The following is an 18236-nucleotide window of genomic DNA, read 5'->3' as shown; positions in this document are numbered from 1 at the left end:
AGCCATGGCGGGCCCGGGGCGGCTGGAGGAGCTGGAGCTGAGCGCCGAGGAAGCGGAGCGGCTGCAGCGTGCCTTCCGCGACGAGCGCTTCCGGGCGCTGTTAGCCGAGTACGCGGCCGAGCTGGCCGACCCGGAGCAGCGGCGGCTGTACGAGGAAGAAGTGACGGCCCTGGAGCGGGAGCGTGGCGTGGAGGTGCGCTTCATCCACCCCACACCGGGCTACGTGCTGCGCACCAGCCTGGCCGGCTCCCGCCGCTGCTACGTCAATATCTGCAGCAACTCGCACGTCGCCCCGCCGCGGGTCCGCGCCGAGCCGGGAGGCCACCGCTGGGAGCTGCCGCACAGCCTGGCTCCGGGCCGCGAGGAGCTGGGCCGCGCCGGCCGCCGCCGCTTCGTTTACGACGTGGTCTTCCACCCCTCCGCGCTCCGCATGGCCGCCCGCAGCGCCCGCTTCCGCCGCATGCTCAGCGACACGGCCATGGATGCCGTGGAGAGCCACTTCGCCGCGCAGCTCGACCGCATCAACGCCTCCGTGCTCCGCAGCACCCGCTACAAGGGCGTCCCGCAGGCGCCCGTCCTCCGCTCCCCGCTGCCCGGCGCAGCCCCGCGCCCGCTCCCCGCCGTGCCCGGCCCTCCTCCCGCCGTGCCCGGCCCTCCTCCCGCCGTGCCCGGCCCTCCTCCCGCCGTGCCCGGCCCTCCTCCCGCCGCTCCTCCGCCGCCCTCCGGCCCCACCACCCCGCGCTGGACCGTCCACCACCGCTGCTACGTGGACCTGCAGGACTACCGCTGCAGCCGCGACTCGGCGCCCAGCGCGGTGCCCCGGGAGCTGGTGGTGACGGTGGAGCTGCCGCTGCTCCGCTCCACCGCCCAGGCCGAGCTGGAGATCCACCCGCGGGAGCTGCTCTTCGAGTCCCGGCGTCCCGCCTACCGTCTCCGCCTTCCCCTCCCCTACCACGTGGACGAGAGCGCGGGCCGCGCCGTTTTCGACCAGGCCCAGCGGCGGCTGGTGGTTACGCTGCCCGTCGTACCGCCGCCCGACCCGGCACCGCCGCTCGGGGAGACCGCGGAGGAGCGGCGGGAGGAGCCCCAGCCCGGCCCCGAGCTCCCCGAGCTCCCCGAGGCCGCTTCCCCCGCTCCGAGCGCCAGCTCCGAGCCGGCCCCTCCGCGCCCCGCCGAGGGCAGCCCCGGCCGCATGGCTCATCCCTCGGGCGGAGGTGACTCCGGCCCCGCAGCCGCCGTGTGCCCTCCCTTCCAGTGCCGCCAGGATGAGACCTCCCTCACCCTGCTCCTGCTGGTGCCCGGCATCCAGCCCCACAGCCTCAGCGGGGAGGTGGCCGCCAACCGCTACAGCCTCCGCTTTTCCAGCGGTGCAGTTAGCTACGCCCTCGTCCTGCAGTTCCCCGCCGCCAACGGGCTTGCTGCCCCTGAGACGGCCGTCAGCGTGGGCGCCCACAACGCTGTCGTTGCGCTTGCCAAGGCTGCGGGGAGCACCGGGCTCTGGGAGAAGTACTGCTTCGGCCTCGACGCCTCCGCTTTGCAGGTAACAGCTCCCGGGGGCTGCTGGGCTGGTAGCAGACGTCAGCGTGACGAGGGACATAATTAGCGCTGGTCGCTTGTGAGAGGAACAAAGGTGGTGTTGTGGAGCTGATATCTTCGTCCTTGGGGCTGGAATGACTTCTGCCTCCTAGGGTTTTTTTATTTTTCCTAGAAGAAGTGCTGATATGAGTGATGTCGATCTGGCCTCTGCCCTTAACCTCACCCACGTGCATTTGCCAAGATTGCCAAGTTCACTGGCTGCTTCTCAAAGCAACAGTGCAAGCCAATAGTAACCTCAGTGCTGTGCTCTGGGGGAACCTGCGGAGTGATGACCTCCAGAGGTCCCTTCCAACCTCAGCTGCTCCGTAACAGCCTCGTGGCTCACACAGCCTACGTGTGTGAAGAAAGATGTTGCTCAGAGGCACGCACGTGTGCAGTTCCCTGAAATGCAGGTGTGAGGGGGGCATAGCCATCTGCCTTTCAAGACACCATTCCCTCTACGGCTGCAGAACACGTTTTGGTTTGGCCACGGTAGCTGTGAGCTGTCTCCCCATGTGCTGGTGTGCTTCCCCATCCTCTCTCGTTACAAATCCAAGTGTGGTTCTAGTGGAGATGTTTGTTTTATTTTAAGGGCCGTTAGGCAGCGGATGCTGTCCCATTAGTATATGTGCAGCTGAATCTTCCTGTGCGTTTCCCATCTAGCAGGCTGCACACCTTTCCTGGGGGCTCCTCTGAAGGAGGAGCTGATCAGCTGGGTATCAGAGAGGATGGATTTATTGAGACCCACCTACGCTGAACTGCTCGCAGTGCATTCTGAAATCATTTGTTCTGTTTGCTTTTTTCCAAACGGTGCTGTTTCCCAGAAGTGCCTGTGCCAGCACAGATAGCTGCGTTCACTCAGAGTGAAGTGAGAAAAATTAATATTTAATTAGAGCTGCGTTTATACGCTGTCTTCTGTCCATTAACGATTAGTCTGTGGTAGCTTCTCCTCTACTAATGTTGGTTTCTTCAATTTGTCTGCTGTAATCTGTTATTTTTCTCCTTCGGATCTATTCCTATAAATCAGAGCAATGTTTTCTGCATTGGGATCTGCCAGCAGCTGCATGGGTCACAGAGAGGAGTGCTTGAGGGATATGCTCAGCAGCAGTGCCCCACTGAGTGGTGGCCTGGGTGAGACACCGAACAGTTATCCTGTACCTCCCAGTTGTTGCTCGTAGCCTCTTTTCCCACAGCAGCAGAGCCAGGGGATGGCGTGCAGCAAATATAGAGCCTGGTGTTCTTTATGGACAGAAAATGCCCATCCTGAATCCTTCTGGGAAGCTGCTTCTCACAGGAGATGAAGGGCTGGGAGCAGGCACCTTGCTGGGTGAGTGATGCACAAATGTGCCTGGCTCGCCGCTGGCTCTTGCAGTCCCCTGTGATGCTGCCCGTGTAATTGTCTGCCATTAACTCACCAAACAGCCAGCGAAATGTGTTGGGATAATTGCTCGCTGCATGAGCAGAATGTATGTCTTCAGAGCCCCGTCCCCGGGCTGTGATGTAGCACAGCACGTGTTGCTTCATTTTTTTTATCGCCTGTGTGCCTGTGCCCAGATCAACGTGCTGGTAATTGCACAGCTCTGCCTCGTGTGCTTCTGAAGTTGCGTTACCACAACGGCCTCTTTTCTCCTCTGAAATTGGACTGATGCAGATAATGGAAAAAGAATGTGAACAGCGCTCTTGAAACAGGACTTCAAGGACTGGGTTTCCTTTTGTAAAGGCAGAGCCTCTTGAATTGCTGTACTGAAAGATGGTATATTTAGAACTCGGTTTCCATAGATGCTGAGCAGCCTGGATTCCCACCCCAGCTGAAGCAAGTGCTTATTTTCAGCACATCTCTGCAGCACAACAGCCCTCCGCCCCCCAGACCTCAGATGTGTCGCTGCGAGGACTCCTTCATTTGATAGCTCTTAATGCCACTGATGTTCCCACTTTGCTGCACAATGGATAGCTCTCTGCCGACTCTGACCCGTACCTCTCTGATCAGCAGTTGCAGCCATTGCTTCTTTTTCTTTCAGGGTAATTTCACTCCTTGGCCAAACCATGGTGTTTCCACACTTGTTATGATGAGCAGAAACCCTATGAAAGGTAGACATTTCATAACATTGGACTTGGATTTATATTTTGGGGGCTCAGATGTTACCGTTTGTCTCAGTCACAGACCTCAGTGTGTTGATCCTTCTGCACATCTCTCCAGGCCTTGTTTTTCCAGGGGGGAGTGTCTGAATCCTAAGAGCTTACACTGAGGAAACCCCTACACCAGAGAATTGTTGTAAGGAGAACACAGCCTGTGAAATATGCTATGAAAAAGAATAGCTGAGAGCTAAATGCCCATTAATGACATTTGTGAGCCTGCCAGGCAAGGTTTCTGAGAACAGCATGTTCCAAAACTCCCAGTTCACAGCAGAGGTGGAGCTGGGAAATGACTGAAATTGTCTTTGTTGAGTGCTGTTGTGTCATGTTTGCTCTCCTGTTTGATTCTGAGCAGAAATATAAGCCAGGGTGCTCAGCAGCTCCGCTCTCGCTCACTATTCCAGCCCATCAGCCTTTGCACGTGCCGTTCATTTCCCTCAGCGCAGCCAAAGAAACTTTTCAGTACTGTGTAATGTAGAATCTTTGCTCGGGGTAGATGTGTTGTGAGAATGACTTCAGGTATCTGAAAGGGAATTGTGCAGTGCCATGAAGCTGTGCATTGCTTCTGTGGGGAGTGGCTTCACGGGGAAGTGTTCAATGGGTGCCTTACTGAATGCACTGTGGTATTTCTGCTTGGCCTGGCCACCAGAGCCCAGTGAGAGCCTGTCAAAGCTCTTGCTGCTTTTTCCTTTGTTAGGAACCTGTAGATAACGCTGAAGCACTGTAACCTCTGGTCACTGCCACGTGTCCAACCTCTGGACTGTGTCCAGGCAGCGTGGCTGGGCCCGCTCCCCCGCTCGAATCTCCTCACGTTCAGTGATCTCAGACTTAGGACTCTGGTGGAGAAACAGTGCTGGTTCAAGGGGCAACTGAGTGTGCAGCCTGCAGAGTTGTTGGAGTGGAAAAAAACCTTTGCATTTGAAGGCTCTGGCGTTCAGGAGGAGCTCTGAGCTGGGGAATGGAGGGGCTGCTCCTGTGGGGTGCCAGCAGATCCAGGCAGCGGTGCTGGATTGCAGCTGTGAGCTCGGATGCAGCCCTTCTGCCTTCACTGTGCCCGGGTTTTGCCCTCGGTTCCAAGCTGTTCTGAGCTGTTAAATGTTTTCTTGTAACACTTCAATCAGTGTTACCGTTTTCAGTTGCCAAACTGCTGGAAGGAGTTAAACGTCCTTCAGTTAGGGGCCACCTCTTAGACGGCATCATCTTAGAAGACGATGCTAGAAACTGAGCCTGTTGTGTTTAAGCTTTACAAAAGTTTGGGTTTGGTTCAGTTAGTTTTGGGCTCAGCACTTCAGGACCCTTAATGAAGTTTTCAGGAGGCCAGAGGAGGTTGGAAAAGGAAAACAGAACAAAGTCACTGGTTTTTTTCCCCAAAGTAACTTCTTTCCAAACTACATACAAATGATAGTTTGCTTCTGCTATAAAGCAAACAGATGTCTGCTGAACTTTGAATCGCTAGGGCCGTTATGGGAATAATGCTCTTCCACAGAACGGTTGTGTCAGGAAACGTTTGCCTACTGACGAAGCTCATGGAAGCACCTTTTGAGCTCTTTGATCTTTGCAGTCATTAAAACCTTAGAGAAGTTCCCCCCCGAGCCTCCAGTTCAGCACCTCCACTCCCCAGAGATGTGAGCCTTAAGGAGCCGTGCAGTAGGACCCTACAAACAGGGGTCTGTGGATCCAGGGATCAGCCTCTCCCCACAGGAGATGCACAGATGCCATGAGCCTGAGGGCTGCCCCTCTTTTAAAACCATTACAGTTGAGATCTGGAGAACACAGTGCAGAGCAGAGGGCTCAGAGTGCAGCTGTGCGAGGGAAGAGCAAATGCACTTCCAAGCTGCTATGGCGGTATCACAGATATCAGAAAACAAACAGTTTAAAATGCAATAATTTCTTTGTAGGGGCATTGAAATCACCCGCGGAGGCCTTGTCCTCTGCTACATTTACGGGCCAGAGCAAACAGGCTTTAAATGCTTTGCTGAATCACTTCTTGCCAAAGTCTGTGCCTCGATAACATCTGCAGGAGTAGAAATGGCTCAGCATATGCTCGCTGAGAATGCAGAGTTTGAATTACAGTTGCTGGTTGTGCGAACACGCTAATGACAGTCATTGTGTTGGTAACAAATGGCACTGCTCGTGCTGACAGCACCTGCTGCTTGGCTTCCTGGCGGGCCTCTGGGCATCAGGCTTCGAGTCCTTCCTTGAGATGTGAGCGTGAGGCTCTGGGGATGCAGCACAAAGCTGGGCCGGGCCCGGAGTCCTCAGATGGAGCGGTGCAAGCATCGGCACGAGCAGTTAGCTCTTGTCCTTGTCCGACCCTGTTGTGTTGTGGCTTTGCAGAAGTTTCCATCGGGAGCTATTTTGTTTTCGGTTAAGATGATGGTTAAGTGTTGTACCTTAGATCAACAGTGCAGCATCTGAGTGTGCAGAAGGCTGCATCCGTAGGGGGCAAAAACGTGCAGAACTGCCTTTTTGTGGCTCAGCCTGCGAGGTGGTGGTGCTAATTGGATTGACTTGTGTTGGGCTGATGAGAGGGTACGACAGAGCGAGACGTTTCGGGTGTGGGTGACAGCAGAAGCCGTGTAGCTCCCTCCTGTTGTTTCCGACTCAAGTATTCATTGCTGAATGGAAAGTGATTCTCGAGCAGCCCTGAGTCCGACCGGTTTTACTGTGCTGAGCCAGGTCTGCCTACTCACAGCTTTGGAAGAATAGGAGGACCAGTCTTAGGCAGCTGCTCCTCCAGGATGTGTTTTAGGGCTGTTCGTTAGCTGTAAGCGATTGAAATCTGAAAACCTGCAGCACTGTGTTTTGTGCTGCTTCTGAACTGCAGCTGACAGCCTCAGGACCTGCCCCGGCCTGCACGAGCAGCAGGCACCTCTCTGCTTCTTCCAGCCACTCTTGGCTCGTGCCTGAGGGGAGACCTGAGGAGCCTTCTCAGGTGGACCTGAAAGGGATATCGTCGTGCACGTTTTGTGGCTGTGGCTTCAGGAGGTGTGAATGCCCGAGGTGTTTGCGTTTGCATACCTCTGAAGCATGGGGCAGAATGAACATAACCTGCTCTTCCTTTTCTTTAGGAGAGGTGGTTTGTCAGTGAAGAGAACGTTGATGGATTCCTACGCACTGTTCTGTGCCCCTCCTCGTGCACGCAGTCGGAACTGGAAGCTCAGACATTAATTGAGGTGCTCGATGTGTCTGAGGACAGCAGTCAGATCAGGCTGAAGGTAAGGAGCTCTGGCAGCACTACGTGCTGCTGACTGATTTCTGTACTTCAGCCAGAGAGCATCAGCTCGACTGAAACAGCTTTGTCTTGGTGTGGCACAGAAAAGCAGAGCGTGTGGTGTAAGTACTGGTGTCAGTAGTACTGGTGAGTGAGACACAAGGGGCTCTGCAGGATGGGCAGAGGGTGCTGTGTCACTGCCAGTGTTTCACACTCTGCCTTATCACGGGGATGGTGAAAACCTGGAGAATTCTGTTTGTGAAGAAGTGGGTCTCAGACTCTTAAAAGTATTTCTTTTGGTTCTTACCAGAGTGACCCACAGCTCTGGGGCTGGGGAGGGCGCCATGCAGTTGGTGCAGCCCTGTACCCAGCCATCACATGCCCGGGGGTTTTAACCTTAACTGTAAGGTTAAGAGCTGCTCCTTGCAATGACAGTTTGGCTCCTTTGGCTGATGTTGTTGCCCCTGGGTGTGGTGGCTCACCTTTTTCCACTCTGTTAATTGCATTATCAGCTGTGACTGCGTGGAAGCCGCCCAGCAGTGTTTCCTACCACAGAGGAAACCTTGAGGAAGTGAGCAGCCTCCCGACCCCTCATTCCCACTGCACGGGATCAGGAAAACCTCTGCACCACACTGACTGCTTCCTGGGGGGAGAAAGGAGCATCCCCGCCCGCGTTTACAGCAGCATGGGCTGCCTGGTTGGCTTCAGATAGAAAACAATGGGTGTATTTTGTCCACAGCCGCAGGAAGCAGCCTGTTCTGAACGTGGTGAAGCCGAACAAGTGGTGAACAGCTCAGGAGGAGACGTGGCTGTGAAGAACAGTGACCACCTCCAAACAAAGCCAGAGAACAACAGTGACCACCTCCAAACAAAGCCAGAGAACAACAGTGACCACCTCCAAACAAAGCCAGAGAACAACAGTGACCACCTCCAAACAAAGCCAGAGAACAACAGTGACCACCTCCAAACAAAGCCAGAGAACAACAGTAACCACCTCCAAACAAAGCCAGAGACGGAGTGTACCGCTGCTGGCACTGCTGGAGAGCAGCCTACAGTAGGCGAGCGAGCTGCCACATCTCCTGTAACTGCTGAAACAATAGGAGAAGTGGATGGTGGCTCACAGCATTGTTCACAGCAGGAACCTTCTGACACCGGTGCAGCACTTCCTGGCCAACCCAGGGGAAAAGAGCAAGCTTTACATGAGGCGTTCGCAGGGCTGGGGCTGGGGGAGGGCCAGGAGGAGGGGGCAGGGAGCCCGGCTGCCTCCCCAGTCCTGCAGGAGGTGGGCACAGATGGGAGCGTGCAGAGCATCGTAGACCACCGCACACACTGCACCATCGCTTTCCAGAACTCCGTGCTGTATGAGCTGGACTAGCAGCACTGCGCCAGCATCTCCTCCTCTTGTTTGATGCTGTTTTACGGCTGCGGGGCTGAGGGAGGAAACTGGATTCCTTCTTAAACTTTCATCTATCAGCTAAGAATACTTAAGGCGTTAATAATAAAAGTTAATAGGTTTACGTTTCCTTTAATCGTATGTATGGGTTGAAATAATTTCTCTGACAGAAGCGATGCAGCTGAAGCTCTGTGCTCCTGGAAGGCAGTGCCTCTTTATTGTTTATGTAACTTTCTTAATCTGTTGCCAAATTACACAGAGGAGTTGTATATCTCCTTCTTCTAATGGCTCCCTCAGGAGCCGCTGTATTTAGTCCACCTAGAAATGAGCAGTGTTCATCATTTGCTCCAACCCTTCATTTTGTGATAACTGCAGGATTAGGCTGCTGCCGAGTTCTAGCAATCAAATGAAATTCCTAATTACACGGAGAAGTTCTAATTAGTCTCCTAGAAATAATTAGCATTTACACCACATATTCCGCCCTAGTACACGTCTTCAGCTCTGCGGCAGCCGAGCGCACCCCCGTCTGTGAGCTGAACAAACACAGCCACGTGATGGAGCCGTCCTGCCTCGTGGCTTCTGGAGCTGATTCCCTTCTCCCAGATGAGCTTCACTACGGAGCAGCAGCTCCCGTGAGCTGCAGCACACTGCGGGGCTCTTCTCCTCTCCAAAGGGCAATAACCAGCAGAACAAACGTGCAGTAAACTTTCGATTCCCGTTCTCACTGCTTCTGCTTTTGGTCTTTGAGTTGGGCGAGAGCCTCGTTCCTCAGAATGTGGTTAAGTGTGATGTGCCACAGCTGCTCTGGAATTACCCGGCGTCGCTGTGCGTGCAGCAGGAGTCCATCGGGATGGAAGTGAAGGTGCAGCCCCAGGGAGGGATGGGGGGGAACTGCCGCAGCCCACACCGCTGTTCTCAGCATCAGCCCTCACTGTGAGGCTACGAAATGTAGCAAATACCAAAGCTGGTACGAAACCTCAGCGCTCAAATTACCCGTAACGAAACAGCAGTTTATCGTGGCACGTTCAGAATAAACCTTTTGCATTATTCTGACTACTTCACAAACCTCAGCTTGCTCTGAGGAGTGCTTTGGTGACACGCTCACAACCCTGAAGAGCTGACAAAGGGGGAAGAAGGGCAGTGGTACTCACAGCCCCAAAGCCACAGTCACCATCGGCGTAATGACACCGGCTCTGATCCGTCCGATGAAGGAAGTATGTTGCTTTTCATTTTCCCCCCACACCCCTCAACGTAAAATCCCCTGGTAGATATGTGTGCCACCTTTGCTAGCAGCTTCATGTGCCACCAAAGCCCCTCTGCTGCCAGCAGCGCTGGGCCATCACCTTAACGATGGCTGATGAGTGCTCAGCATTATGAAGGGCTCTGCTCTGCTGCTCTCACCTCTGCTCAGCCCTTCCATCACGCAGCATTGCTCCACTCCACACCACTGACAGCCCCAGTGCAACCTGGGGGGCATCACACTGCTCCTCTAGCCCACCTCCATCACTGACTAAAACCACAATGAAAGTCAGTGCACGCTGCTGGGTGCCTGGGGGACTCCACCCCACGTCCCGCTGTCACACAGCGAGGCCATCAACTCTTTGGGTAACAAACAACTCCTCCAGCATTACAAAACAACTGAATTTTATTTCGGTGGAACTAAAAAAATCGTATATATTTATCCACATCGTAGTAAAAACAATTACTTCTTTTCTTTTTCCTTCATGTATTCACCAGCACGCAGCTGACCGCCCGGTGCCCCCAGCACACGGGGCAGGAAAAGGAACCAGAGTGTATGCAGCACAGAGATGCTTCGAGTGGAGCTCTCTCCTCCTCCTCCCCGTGCAGGTGAGCACAGCACAGAGCACGGCCGTCCACGCTGCTCCCACGTGCAGCCAGCTGCCAGGTGCTCCGCACACAAGAGAGGAACGTTTTGGGACACCTCTGACGTGAATGTTTATTCATATTAAAGCAGAAACCAACTCATAAATGCTTTTTTTTTCTTAGTTTTTTTTTCTTTTTTTCTCTTTATACACGTGTGTGTCTGTAAAAGACGGGGCGGGGCAGTTCAAAAAGGAGAAGGCTGCGAGCTGTCCTCACTGGAGGCGGCGGTAGCTCTTACAGAGTTCGTGGTCGCGGATGTCCCCCCAGCCTCCGTTCTTGACGTGAGGGGACAGGGGGGCCATGGAGTACCTTTTGCTGACGCTCATCGTCTCGGGGAACAGGTACTGCCGGTTGCTGCTCAGGAGAGAGTCGATTTTGGCACTCTGGGAGGACGGCCTGCAGGACTTCTTGTGGTGCATGCCGCAGTCCCCCGTGTGAAACACGCGGGGGATTTCGGGGACCAGCACCTTCCAGAACTTTGGAAGACACGAGACAGTCAAGTGCTGCAGCGTCCAGTCCCAGTTGTAGTCATCGTACGTGCAGAAGGCGTCCGTGCACTCGATGAGCTTCTGGTAGGTGTCTCTGCCGAAGGCCATGCCCATGTTGTGCTCCGTGGACTTCCACGTCTTCACCTCGGCCTTGTCGGCGCGGCCGGCGAAGCCCCCGCGGCCCAGCGCGTAGGAGCCCAGCGAGACCAGCTGGCACTCGGGGCAGTCGCGCTGCCGCAGCGCCCACAGCCGCTTGAGGACGTGGTAGAAGTCGGGCGCCAGGTAGTGATCCTCCTCCAGGAACACCACGGGCCCGGCGTGCTCCCGCAGCGCCCGCACGCGCTCCCAGACGAAGTGCAGCTTCCACCACCAGTGGTGCTTGGTCTGCGAGAAGCGCGCCTCGCGGTAGTGGCCGAACGAGTCGGGGAACTCGGCGTTGAGGCAGCCCAGGCGCAGCGCGGCCGCTTTGCCCACGTCGCGGGGGCAGTCGCGGGGGTCGTGGCCGGGGAACTCGCGGGGGTACAGCTGCACGCTGAACGGGAAGAAGACCTGCAGCACCGGGCAGAAGTCCACGCCGGCCGCCAGCCGGTTCAGCTCGTCGGCCCACAGGTCGTGGCTCAGCACCAGCAGCACGTTCTCCACGCCCGGCGCGCGCCGCAGGGACTCGAGCAGCAGCCGCAGGTGCTCGGCGCGGTCGTGCACCTGCACCACCAGCACCACGTCGGGGCCGCCGGGCCGGGCCGGGAAGCGCCCCGCGTTGCGCAGCGGTTGGTCGAAGTTGAGGCGGTAGACGAGCGAGCGGTAGCTCAGCGTCCCGTTCTCCGCGCCGGCGGTCGGAGCGGCGGCGGAGGAGGAGGCCGAGGCCGAGGCCGAGGCGTTGCCGGCTCCGGCGGGGCGGCGCGGCGGCTCGCTGACCCTCGGCGGCTCTCCGGTGCCGCCCCGCAGCTGCGGCTGCTGCCGCCTCCGCCGCCCGCCCGTCCCCCCGCCCCCCCACAGCACCAGCGCGCAGGCCGCCAGCGCCAGCGCCAGCAGCAGCACCTTCCGCTTGTAGATCCGCAGCCTCATCCTCCCGCCGCCGGCGGCCGCGCTGCCGCCGGCGCCGCCGCTCCCGCTCCCCGCTCCGCGCGTGTGCGCGCCGCCGCCGCCCCACGCTCCCACGTCGCCGCCCGCCATAGGGCGCCCGCGTCCTCCGCCGCCGCCTCCTCATTGGCCGCCGGCGACGCCATTTTGAGAGGGGCTTCCGGCGGGGCGGGGCGGAGCGGAGCTGAGGGTGGGAGGGGGGGGGAAACAGCGCGCGGTGCGGAGCGAGGGGGGGACGGTACCCCGAAGAGCCGCCCCGAGGGGTGGGGGAGGGGGCACCGGCCGCGGGGATGTGGCACTGCTCGCTCCCACCCGCAGCGATCCCGCGCTGCACCGCACGCAGAGGGTTCACGATCAATGAGTCGAACCCTTCGGGGATTCAGCGTTTAATAACACGGAACGGTACGGGAACGTTTGAAACATCGCAGTTCAGAAGGGAGGAACATTTCCACGTCGCTGCGGGGTCTCCGTGACAGCACTGTGAGGGGGGGGGCCCTCCCAGGGCTGAGAGCGGAGGAAACAACAAGCGCAGCCCGTGCGTCTACAAAAGGCGTTTCTATTACAAAGAGATAAAAACAGCTGAGTAAAAAAACCCAAACAACCCAAACAAATAAAAGTCCCTTTTCCAAGTGGAAACTCATTGAGAGAACCCACGCGAAGCACGCTAAGGAAACAGCGTCTTCTGGCTGCACGAAGAGCCTCTGCAGCTGTGTGCCCTCCCTGCAGGGCCGCAGCAAAACCACTGAGGGTCCTCACCGAGGTCCCCCCACGGGGCTCTGCCTCAGTGGTTGACGATGCTCTGCAGGTACCCGTCCAGGAACTGGGAGTAGCAGTGCAGGGAGCAGAAGTAGCGGATGACGGGCGCCTCCGTGCCGCCCATGTTGTCCACCAGGACCACGGTGTGAGCCACGTGGTGCAGGTTCATGGTCACCGTGATCTGGATGAAGCTGCTCAGGCAGGCGCTCCCGCAGTGGCAGGTCTTGGCCACTTCCAGATCCTGGCAGAGGTGAGAAGGCAGCAGGTGACGGCCGTAGGGGATCCTGGGGGACACAGAGCAGGGCGTGTGATCAGCCAATGTCACTCAAACACCCAGCCCATGTCCCCAGCACAAAGCTGACTGGGCAGGTCAGCCCGGCTCAGCCTGGCTGCCCCAGAACATGCCTGTTGTTCTGACCCGAGGAAGCAGCACCAGCACCCCAAGCCTGCAGAGGGGGCAGCAGCAAGCCCTCCACACTGCTCAACAAAAACGACAGTGCTCTTGGTAAGGGGTTCTTGTCACTGACGTGTTTAAACTCACAGCGGAGTGGCACTGCTTCTGGGGTATGAAACAAGAACTCCCTGTGTTAAGTCCCAGGTGTGGAGGCCACCAGCTGTCACACGGGACTGGCAGAGTGGGTCTGACTCACATCCAGGCAACACCTACGTATCCCCATTCTTTCATCGTGCCATCACTCGCACAGCTCAGGCTCCGGTGGTTTTTCTGTCACCAGCTCAATTTCAGGACATCCTTTTTCTTTCCGGTCAGGACACACATAATCACAGCTCTGGTACTTGCCCACAACACCACTGTGAACACTGACTTCCAAGCGTTTGCTTTTGTGCCTTTTTTTCATCCCTTCTCAAGGTTCTCACACCTTCCTGTCACTCCCTTTTCTTCTGTTATTTCTCACACCCACAATGTCAGACAGAATGTCTGTTGCCCACCTGTTACTTTATTACTTTTTTGAGGGGGGGATTGGGTGGGATGATCGCACTGCCCCCACCTTCCCAAGCCTCCTGGCAGCAGGAAGCAGAAACCACAGCCCCACTGCAACGTACAGAAGGTCAGAAGTGGGCAAGGTTCAAGGTGCAGCACTCAGCTGCTCACCTCGTGCCTGCAGACACCCTGAGCACACACATCCGAGCCATCGGCACAGGATTCCTGGGCTCTCCCCACCCCTGAGGCAGGATCAGGCACACAGTGCAGGTTATGAACTTACTGAGGTGTCCCTTGTAGCCCTGCTCAGCTTGTGCAAAGCAGCCTCACCTCAATGCTGCATGGCACAGGGCAACGTTCTGCCAACACTGCTCTCACATGGGGACAGTACAGCCTGGATTTTTGCACGTGGTTTTAGCACAAGAAGAAGTCATGTTTGAAAGCAATTTTCTGGCCAGAGCCCAATAGAAAACACGACCCGAGCCATGAAATCCAGCTATGAAAAGCCAGAAGTAAGTCAGCACTACAGAGCTGAACCTTTTCTTATGGCTGGGCAAGAATATTCTGTGATGGTGCCTTCATCCTGTGGATACAGCTCATTTCAACCCACAGCGTCCCCTAACACCGATTTACTGCTGGAACCCGTGTCGCCCTGGATGAGAACAGGACTCATTTACAAGCAGAATTCAAAGCAACCTGAACGCCACGAGGAGCAGTTCCCAGCAACAGGAAAAAAAAACCCAACAGGAAAGCTGAGTGGGTTTGTGACAGAGAAGTTGCAGCTTGGGCCCACGGTGCTACCCTTACCTGTAATTTACAGCAGCTCTTGCAGCACATTCTAATAAAGTCAATGGTATTTTCAATTGTATGTTGGGAAGAAGAGGATTAGGCTGCTCAAAAGGATTTCCAAAGAGATCCAAGTTCTCAAGACAGAGTTTCCTAAAGTCGCTGGGCAGGAAAGGCAGTTTGTTTCGAGCTGCCGACAGAAAGCGTAGATGATCCAACTGGCCGATCTTGAACGGCAACCTGATCAACTCGTTGTCATCCAGCTTCAGGTTCACAAGTCCTCGCAGCTGGCAGAACTGAATCGGAAGCGCTCTGATTTTGTTCTGGCTGAGGTCCAAGCACTGCAGTGACTTCTGAAGGGTTGAGCTGCACAGAGCGCCGCTGAAGGACTCCAGGTGATTGTCGTGGAGGTTGAGCTCCTGAAGGAACACCAGGTCGCCGATGGTGGCCGGCAGCTGCTTTATGTGGTTGTGACTCAGGTCCAGTTTCCTCAGCCTCTTCAGACACAGCACGCGCGTGTCGATGCGAGCGAGTTTGCAGTACGAGGCCTGGAGGTGCTCGAGGGAATAGGGGAAGCTCTTGGTGAGCGGGTAGTCCCTTTTGGAAGTGATGATCATTTTGGTTTTAGGCTTTTCAACTTCTGAGGTCTTCGCTGGTACCAAAGCTGAGAGCGGGAGAGCGCCGACATCGGTCCCCTGGTGAGCCAGTCTCACAGCTGAGAGGAAAGCCTTTAGATTGCTGGCATTTGCCTGCAGGAAAACACAAGCGTGGCACTGAACGTTAATTATTCTGGCACTCATCTGTACTCCCAACTTTCGGAACTGCTTTGTACGCACATCAGGTGATACCAACTCAGCAGGGCGATGAAAGGGAAACAGCTCAGGCCTATTTCACTCATGTGCTGTTTACACTGTGTAAGAACAGACCACGCAGTGCCAACGAGAAGCTGCGACCTCTCTGAATAGCCTCGATCCAACACCCTGTTTGCACTCAGAAAAGGAACAAAGCACAGAACTCCCAGCTGAACATGGAGTACACAGAAACAGCCCCACGCACTGTGGTGTTCCCAAGCTGCAAGGTGATTAAAGGATGGTTTACACCAACACGTGAAGGGAAAGCAAGGGCCTGAAGTTCGAGGCAGCGCTGCCAGGAAGCAGGATAGAAGCTGAGGCTGAATTTGATGTAAAGCAAAGCAGAAAGTTTCAAGGCAGGCTAAGTGCTTCTGGCCACAGCACATCTCTTCTCAAGCTGCCATGCTGGCAGACACCAGATTCTAAACCCAAAAGCACGAAGCATCCATAAAACTAAGATCCAACTCTCACTGCAGGAAAGGACAAACTTGTGGGTGAGAGCCGAGGGACCTGCACTCTGCTCCAGCTGTAACTTGTGACACCATTTCTGCACCCACGTCTCCCAACCCCATACCAAACTGCTGAGGTGCACAGCCAACACATACAGCAATGATCCCAGAGACTTCTAGATGCTGATGCCATGCACATAAAGACAAAGGTCAGACAAATTTGAGTGCACTACTAAACTAATTATTGGTCTTAATTACCCCATGTGCATTTACTTATCCTGATGGGATATCCTCCCAAGATGGGGAAACTGCCATGGCAAAAACTCTGTTCTCCATGACTGCCCACATCTCTTATCACAGCCAACCTAAAGCACGTCGCTGTGCAGCTCTCCCCACACGCAGGCAGATGTGCCACGCTCCCAGGTAAGGAGTGAAACGAAGCTGGAAGGAAGGAGAAAAGGGACTCCATGTCTGTAGGGACCAGGTACAATAATTAACTGATGGAGTGAAGTGGCAGGCAGTGTTTCTTGGCTCTCTTGGTGCTAGGTACAATAGCTACCTGCTTCTCGTAGCTGAACGCACTGCGATGTTTAAGGTAAGCTGTTGGTGTGAGTTGAAAATAAAAGCACTCTGTGTTCTGGGTGTTTCAAATACATTTCCTCCACAGTCCCTACAGAACGGTGCCATGGTGTCTCTAAAAAAACGTTGAGAAAAATACTAAAACAAAGAGACAGAAAAGAAAGCACAAAAAATCATCTGGAAGTAATTTTCTGCCACAAGTCCAACGTCTTCCTCATTGAAAAGATGTCAGAAAACAAAATTAATGAGCTTTGGCACCACGCAAGTCTCATGCTCCAGAGCTAAATGAGAGATGACAAGGCAACTGGAGATCACAGGGATGTCAGACCTCATGTGCAGTGCAGCAAGCACAGGCCTGCTTAAAAAAGAAAAAAGCCAAGCACAAACTCACAAAACACACTGACTTGATCATTTCTGTTCCAGTGCTCACACTGATGTCTCTCAACTTAATTTGATGGGGCTGAACACAGCACACCACCTGGCAGGCTACAGGGAGTTGGGTTTCACACAGTGTTTGCACACAGTCAGCAGTCACACCTGGAAACCTCTTTTCCTACAAAGCTTTTGTCCACCTTTGAGAGTTAGGACACCTGGACACCTACCTGTGCAACATGGGCTGGGAGCTGCTCTGGCAGGGGGTTAAACTCCATGATCTCTGAAGGTCCCTTCCAACCCCTACAGCTCTGTGATGTCTGTCATGAAACCGTAAAAGGTTCACAGGAACAGTACAGGAAAACACTGGTTATCTTAACTTGGGGACTTGGAGCACTTCGAGGAACGTGGAGGATCACTGCCTCTGGGAGGATTTAGTGTGTCTGTTCCTGAGACAGGGCAGTACAAGCATTGTGTAACACATGGGGAACCAGGATCTAACTCCCTGGGCACAAACTGCCCAGCTTGCTGCACAGCTCAAACTCCTACTCCATTAGATTCCACTGAAGCTTTGTGTTCAGCCCAACAAGGAGGGAGCAACTGAAAGCTGTGAACGAAACAATTACCCGTGCTGCCCATCACGCAGCTTTCTTACACACTCTAAATAGCCCAAATCGTTTCTCCCAGCACCAAGACACAGACCTTGCTTCCAGCCCGGCAGCACGCCTGCTTCATCCCTTTGTTCACAGGCAGAAACTCTGCGACGTGCACGCTCCGAGCAAGGGATGCAGAGCCAGGAGGCGGTGTGCATCCAGCACAACACACATGCCTTCTGCTTTTGCAAGACACACAGCGTGTTTACTTCTGAATTCCGAATCCGAACGCTTCTGCCCACTGAATTCGGATGAATGGTGCTTCTTCTATGCTCGGCCTCTTAACGGGGGCCGCTCTCTTCGCCTCTTACCGGGTGCTGATCCCTGCAAAACAAACGCCCTTCCTTCCTCGGGGGCTGCCAGCAGCGCAGCCCCGCAGCCCCGCACCCACCTTGCTGAGGCACACGTCCACGGCGGGCTCCTTCAGGCGCACGGTGGCTTTGCCCTCCTCCACGAAGCGGGTGAAGAACCGCTCCACGTTGTCCTGCACCTGCCGGGAGACAGCGGGCGCTGAGCGGGTCGGGAGGATGGGTGGGGGAGGGGGGGGGGATGGGAGCCCCGCGGGCCTCCTTCTCCTCACCTTGTAGCGAACCCCCGCGCGGTCCCGCGCCGTGCACACCATCAGGTACACGTCGCCCCGCCCCCGCCCGAGGGACAGCAACGCCCTGGTGCCGCGGCCGCGGCCCCGCAGCCCGCAGGTGGGCAGCAGCCGGCTCTGCACCTCCACCTCGCACTGCAGCCGCATCGCCGCGGCCGCCGGAAGGGCGGGAAGGGCGGGAAGGGAAGGGAAGGGGAGGAGCGGCCCGAAGCGCGGCGCCGGGAGCGAGCGCCCCCTGGCGGCCGGGAGGGGTACTGCGGCGGAGCGGGACCGATGAGCCGCAGAACTCTGAGTTGCGGTTGGAAAAGTCCGCCGGGATTCCCCCCCCGCGCCCCCATCCAACGTGACCCTCCCGCGACGCCGTTACCGAGGGACTGGGTCGCGGGGAGGGGGCTGGGGGTCGTGTGAGGACGCAGAGCTGCGGACGTGGAGGAACTGGAGACGCCGTGGGGGCGAAGGGACACGCGGGGGCCGAGGAGACAGCT

At 56.0% G+C, this 18236-nt stretch overlaps 3 protein-coding genes across 3 annotated transcripts; 1 reads left to right on the top strand and 2 right to left on the bottom strand.

Annotated features, from left to right (window-relative positions):
• Positions 1-4: 4 nt before the first annotated feature.
• DNAAF2 (dynein axonemal assembly factor 2) lies at positions 5-8345 on the top strand. Its single transcript, XM_065755657.1, has 4 exons — positions 5-1540; positions 6780-6926; positions 7662-7733; positions 7896-8345. The coding sequence occupies exons 1-4, from the start codon at positions 5-7 to the stop codon at positions 8295-8297; spliced, it is 2157 nt and encodes a 718-aa protein (XP_065611729.1). The 3' UTR covers positions 8298-8345.
• A 1597-nt stretch (positions 8346-9942) lies between these two features.
• Positions 9943-11894, bottom strand: MGAT2 (alpha-1,6-mannosyl-glycoprotein 2-beta-N-acetylglucosaminyltransferase). The gene has a single exon (XM_065748151.1). The coding sequence runs from the start codon at positions 11858-11860 to the stop codon at positions 10412-10414; it is 1449 nt and encodes a 482-aa protein (XP_065604223.1). The 5' UTR covers positions 11861-11894; the 3' UTR covers positions 9943-10411.
• A 654-nt stretch (positions 11895-12548) lies between these two features.
• On the bottom strand, positions 12549-17901 carry LRR1 (leucine rich repeat protein 1). Its single transcript, XM_065748126.1, has 4 exons — positions 17734-17901; positions 17545-17643; positions 14271-14998; positions 12549-12807 (listed from the first exon to the last, which is right to left on the bottom strand). Exons 1-4 carry the CDS (start codon positions 17896-17898, stop codon positions 12549-12551), a joined length of 1251 nt encoding a protein of 416 aa, XP_065604198.1. The 5' UTR covers positions 17899-17901.
• Between the last annotated feature and the right edge of the window lie 335 nt (positions 17902-18236).

Source organism: Cyrtonyx montezumae, unplaced genomic scaffold (genome assembly GCF_038088225.1).
Source record: "Cyrtonyx montezumae isolate F1298 unplaced genomic scaffold, pur_monq_1.0 scaffold_10, whole genome shotgun sequence".
In the NCBI taxonomy this organism is placed as follows: Eukaryota; Metazoa; Chordata; class Aves; order Galliformes; family Odontophoridae; genus Cyrtonyx; species Cyrtonyx montezumae.
Note: the sequence above shows the minus strand (reverse complement) of the source record. Positions and strands in the feature narration are given on the sequence as shown.

Bases quoted from the DNA above. Each gene is read 5' to 3' on its own strand.
- DNAAF2 (XM_065755657.1), top strand. From the start codon at position 5: ATGGCGGGCCCGGGGCGGCTGGAGGAGCTGGAGCTGAGCGCCGAGGAA. The intron at 1,541-6,779 runs GTAACAGCTCCC...CCTTTTCTTTAG, and splicing joins TCGACGCCTCCGCTTTGCAG to GAGAGGTGGTTTGTCAGTGA. The intron at 6,927-7,661 runs GTAAGGAGCTCT...TTTTGTCCACAG, and splicing joins GCAGTCAGATCAGGCTGAAG to CCGCAGGAAGCAGCCTGTTC.
- MGAT2 (XM_065748151.1), bottom strand. From the start codon at position 11,860: ATGGCGGGCGGCGACGTGGGAGCGTGGGGCGGCGGCGGCGCGCACACG.
- LRR1 (XM_065748126.1), bottom strand. From the start codon at position 17,898: ATGCGGCTGCAGTGCGAGGTGGAGGTGCAGAGCCGGCTGCTGCCCACC. The intron at 17,644-17,733 runs GTGAGGAGAAGG...GTCTCCCGGCAG, and splicing joins GCGCGGGGGTTCGCTACAAG to GTGCAGGACAACGTGGAGCG. The intron at 12,808-14,270 runs GTAAGGGTAGCA...TGTGTCCCCCAG, and splicing joins AGAGCTGCTGTAAATTACAG to GATCCCCTACGGCCGTCACC.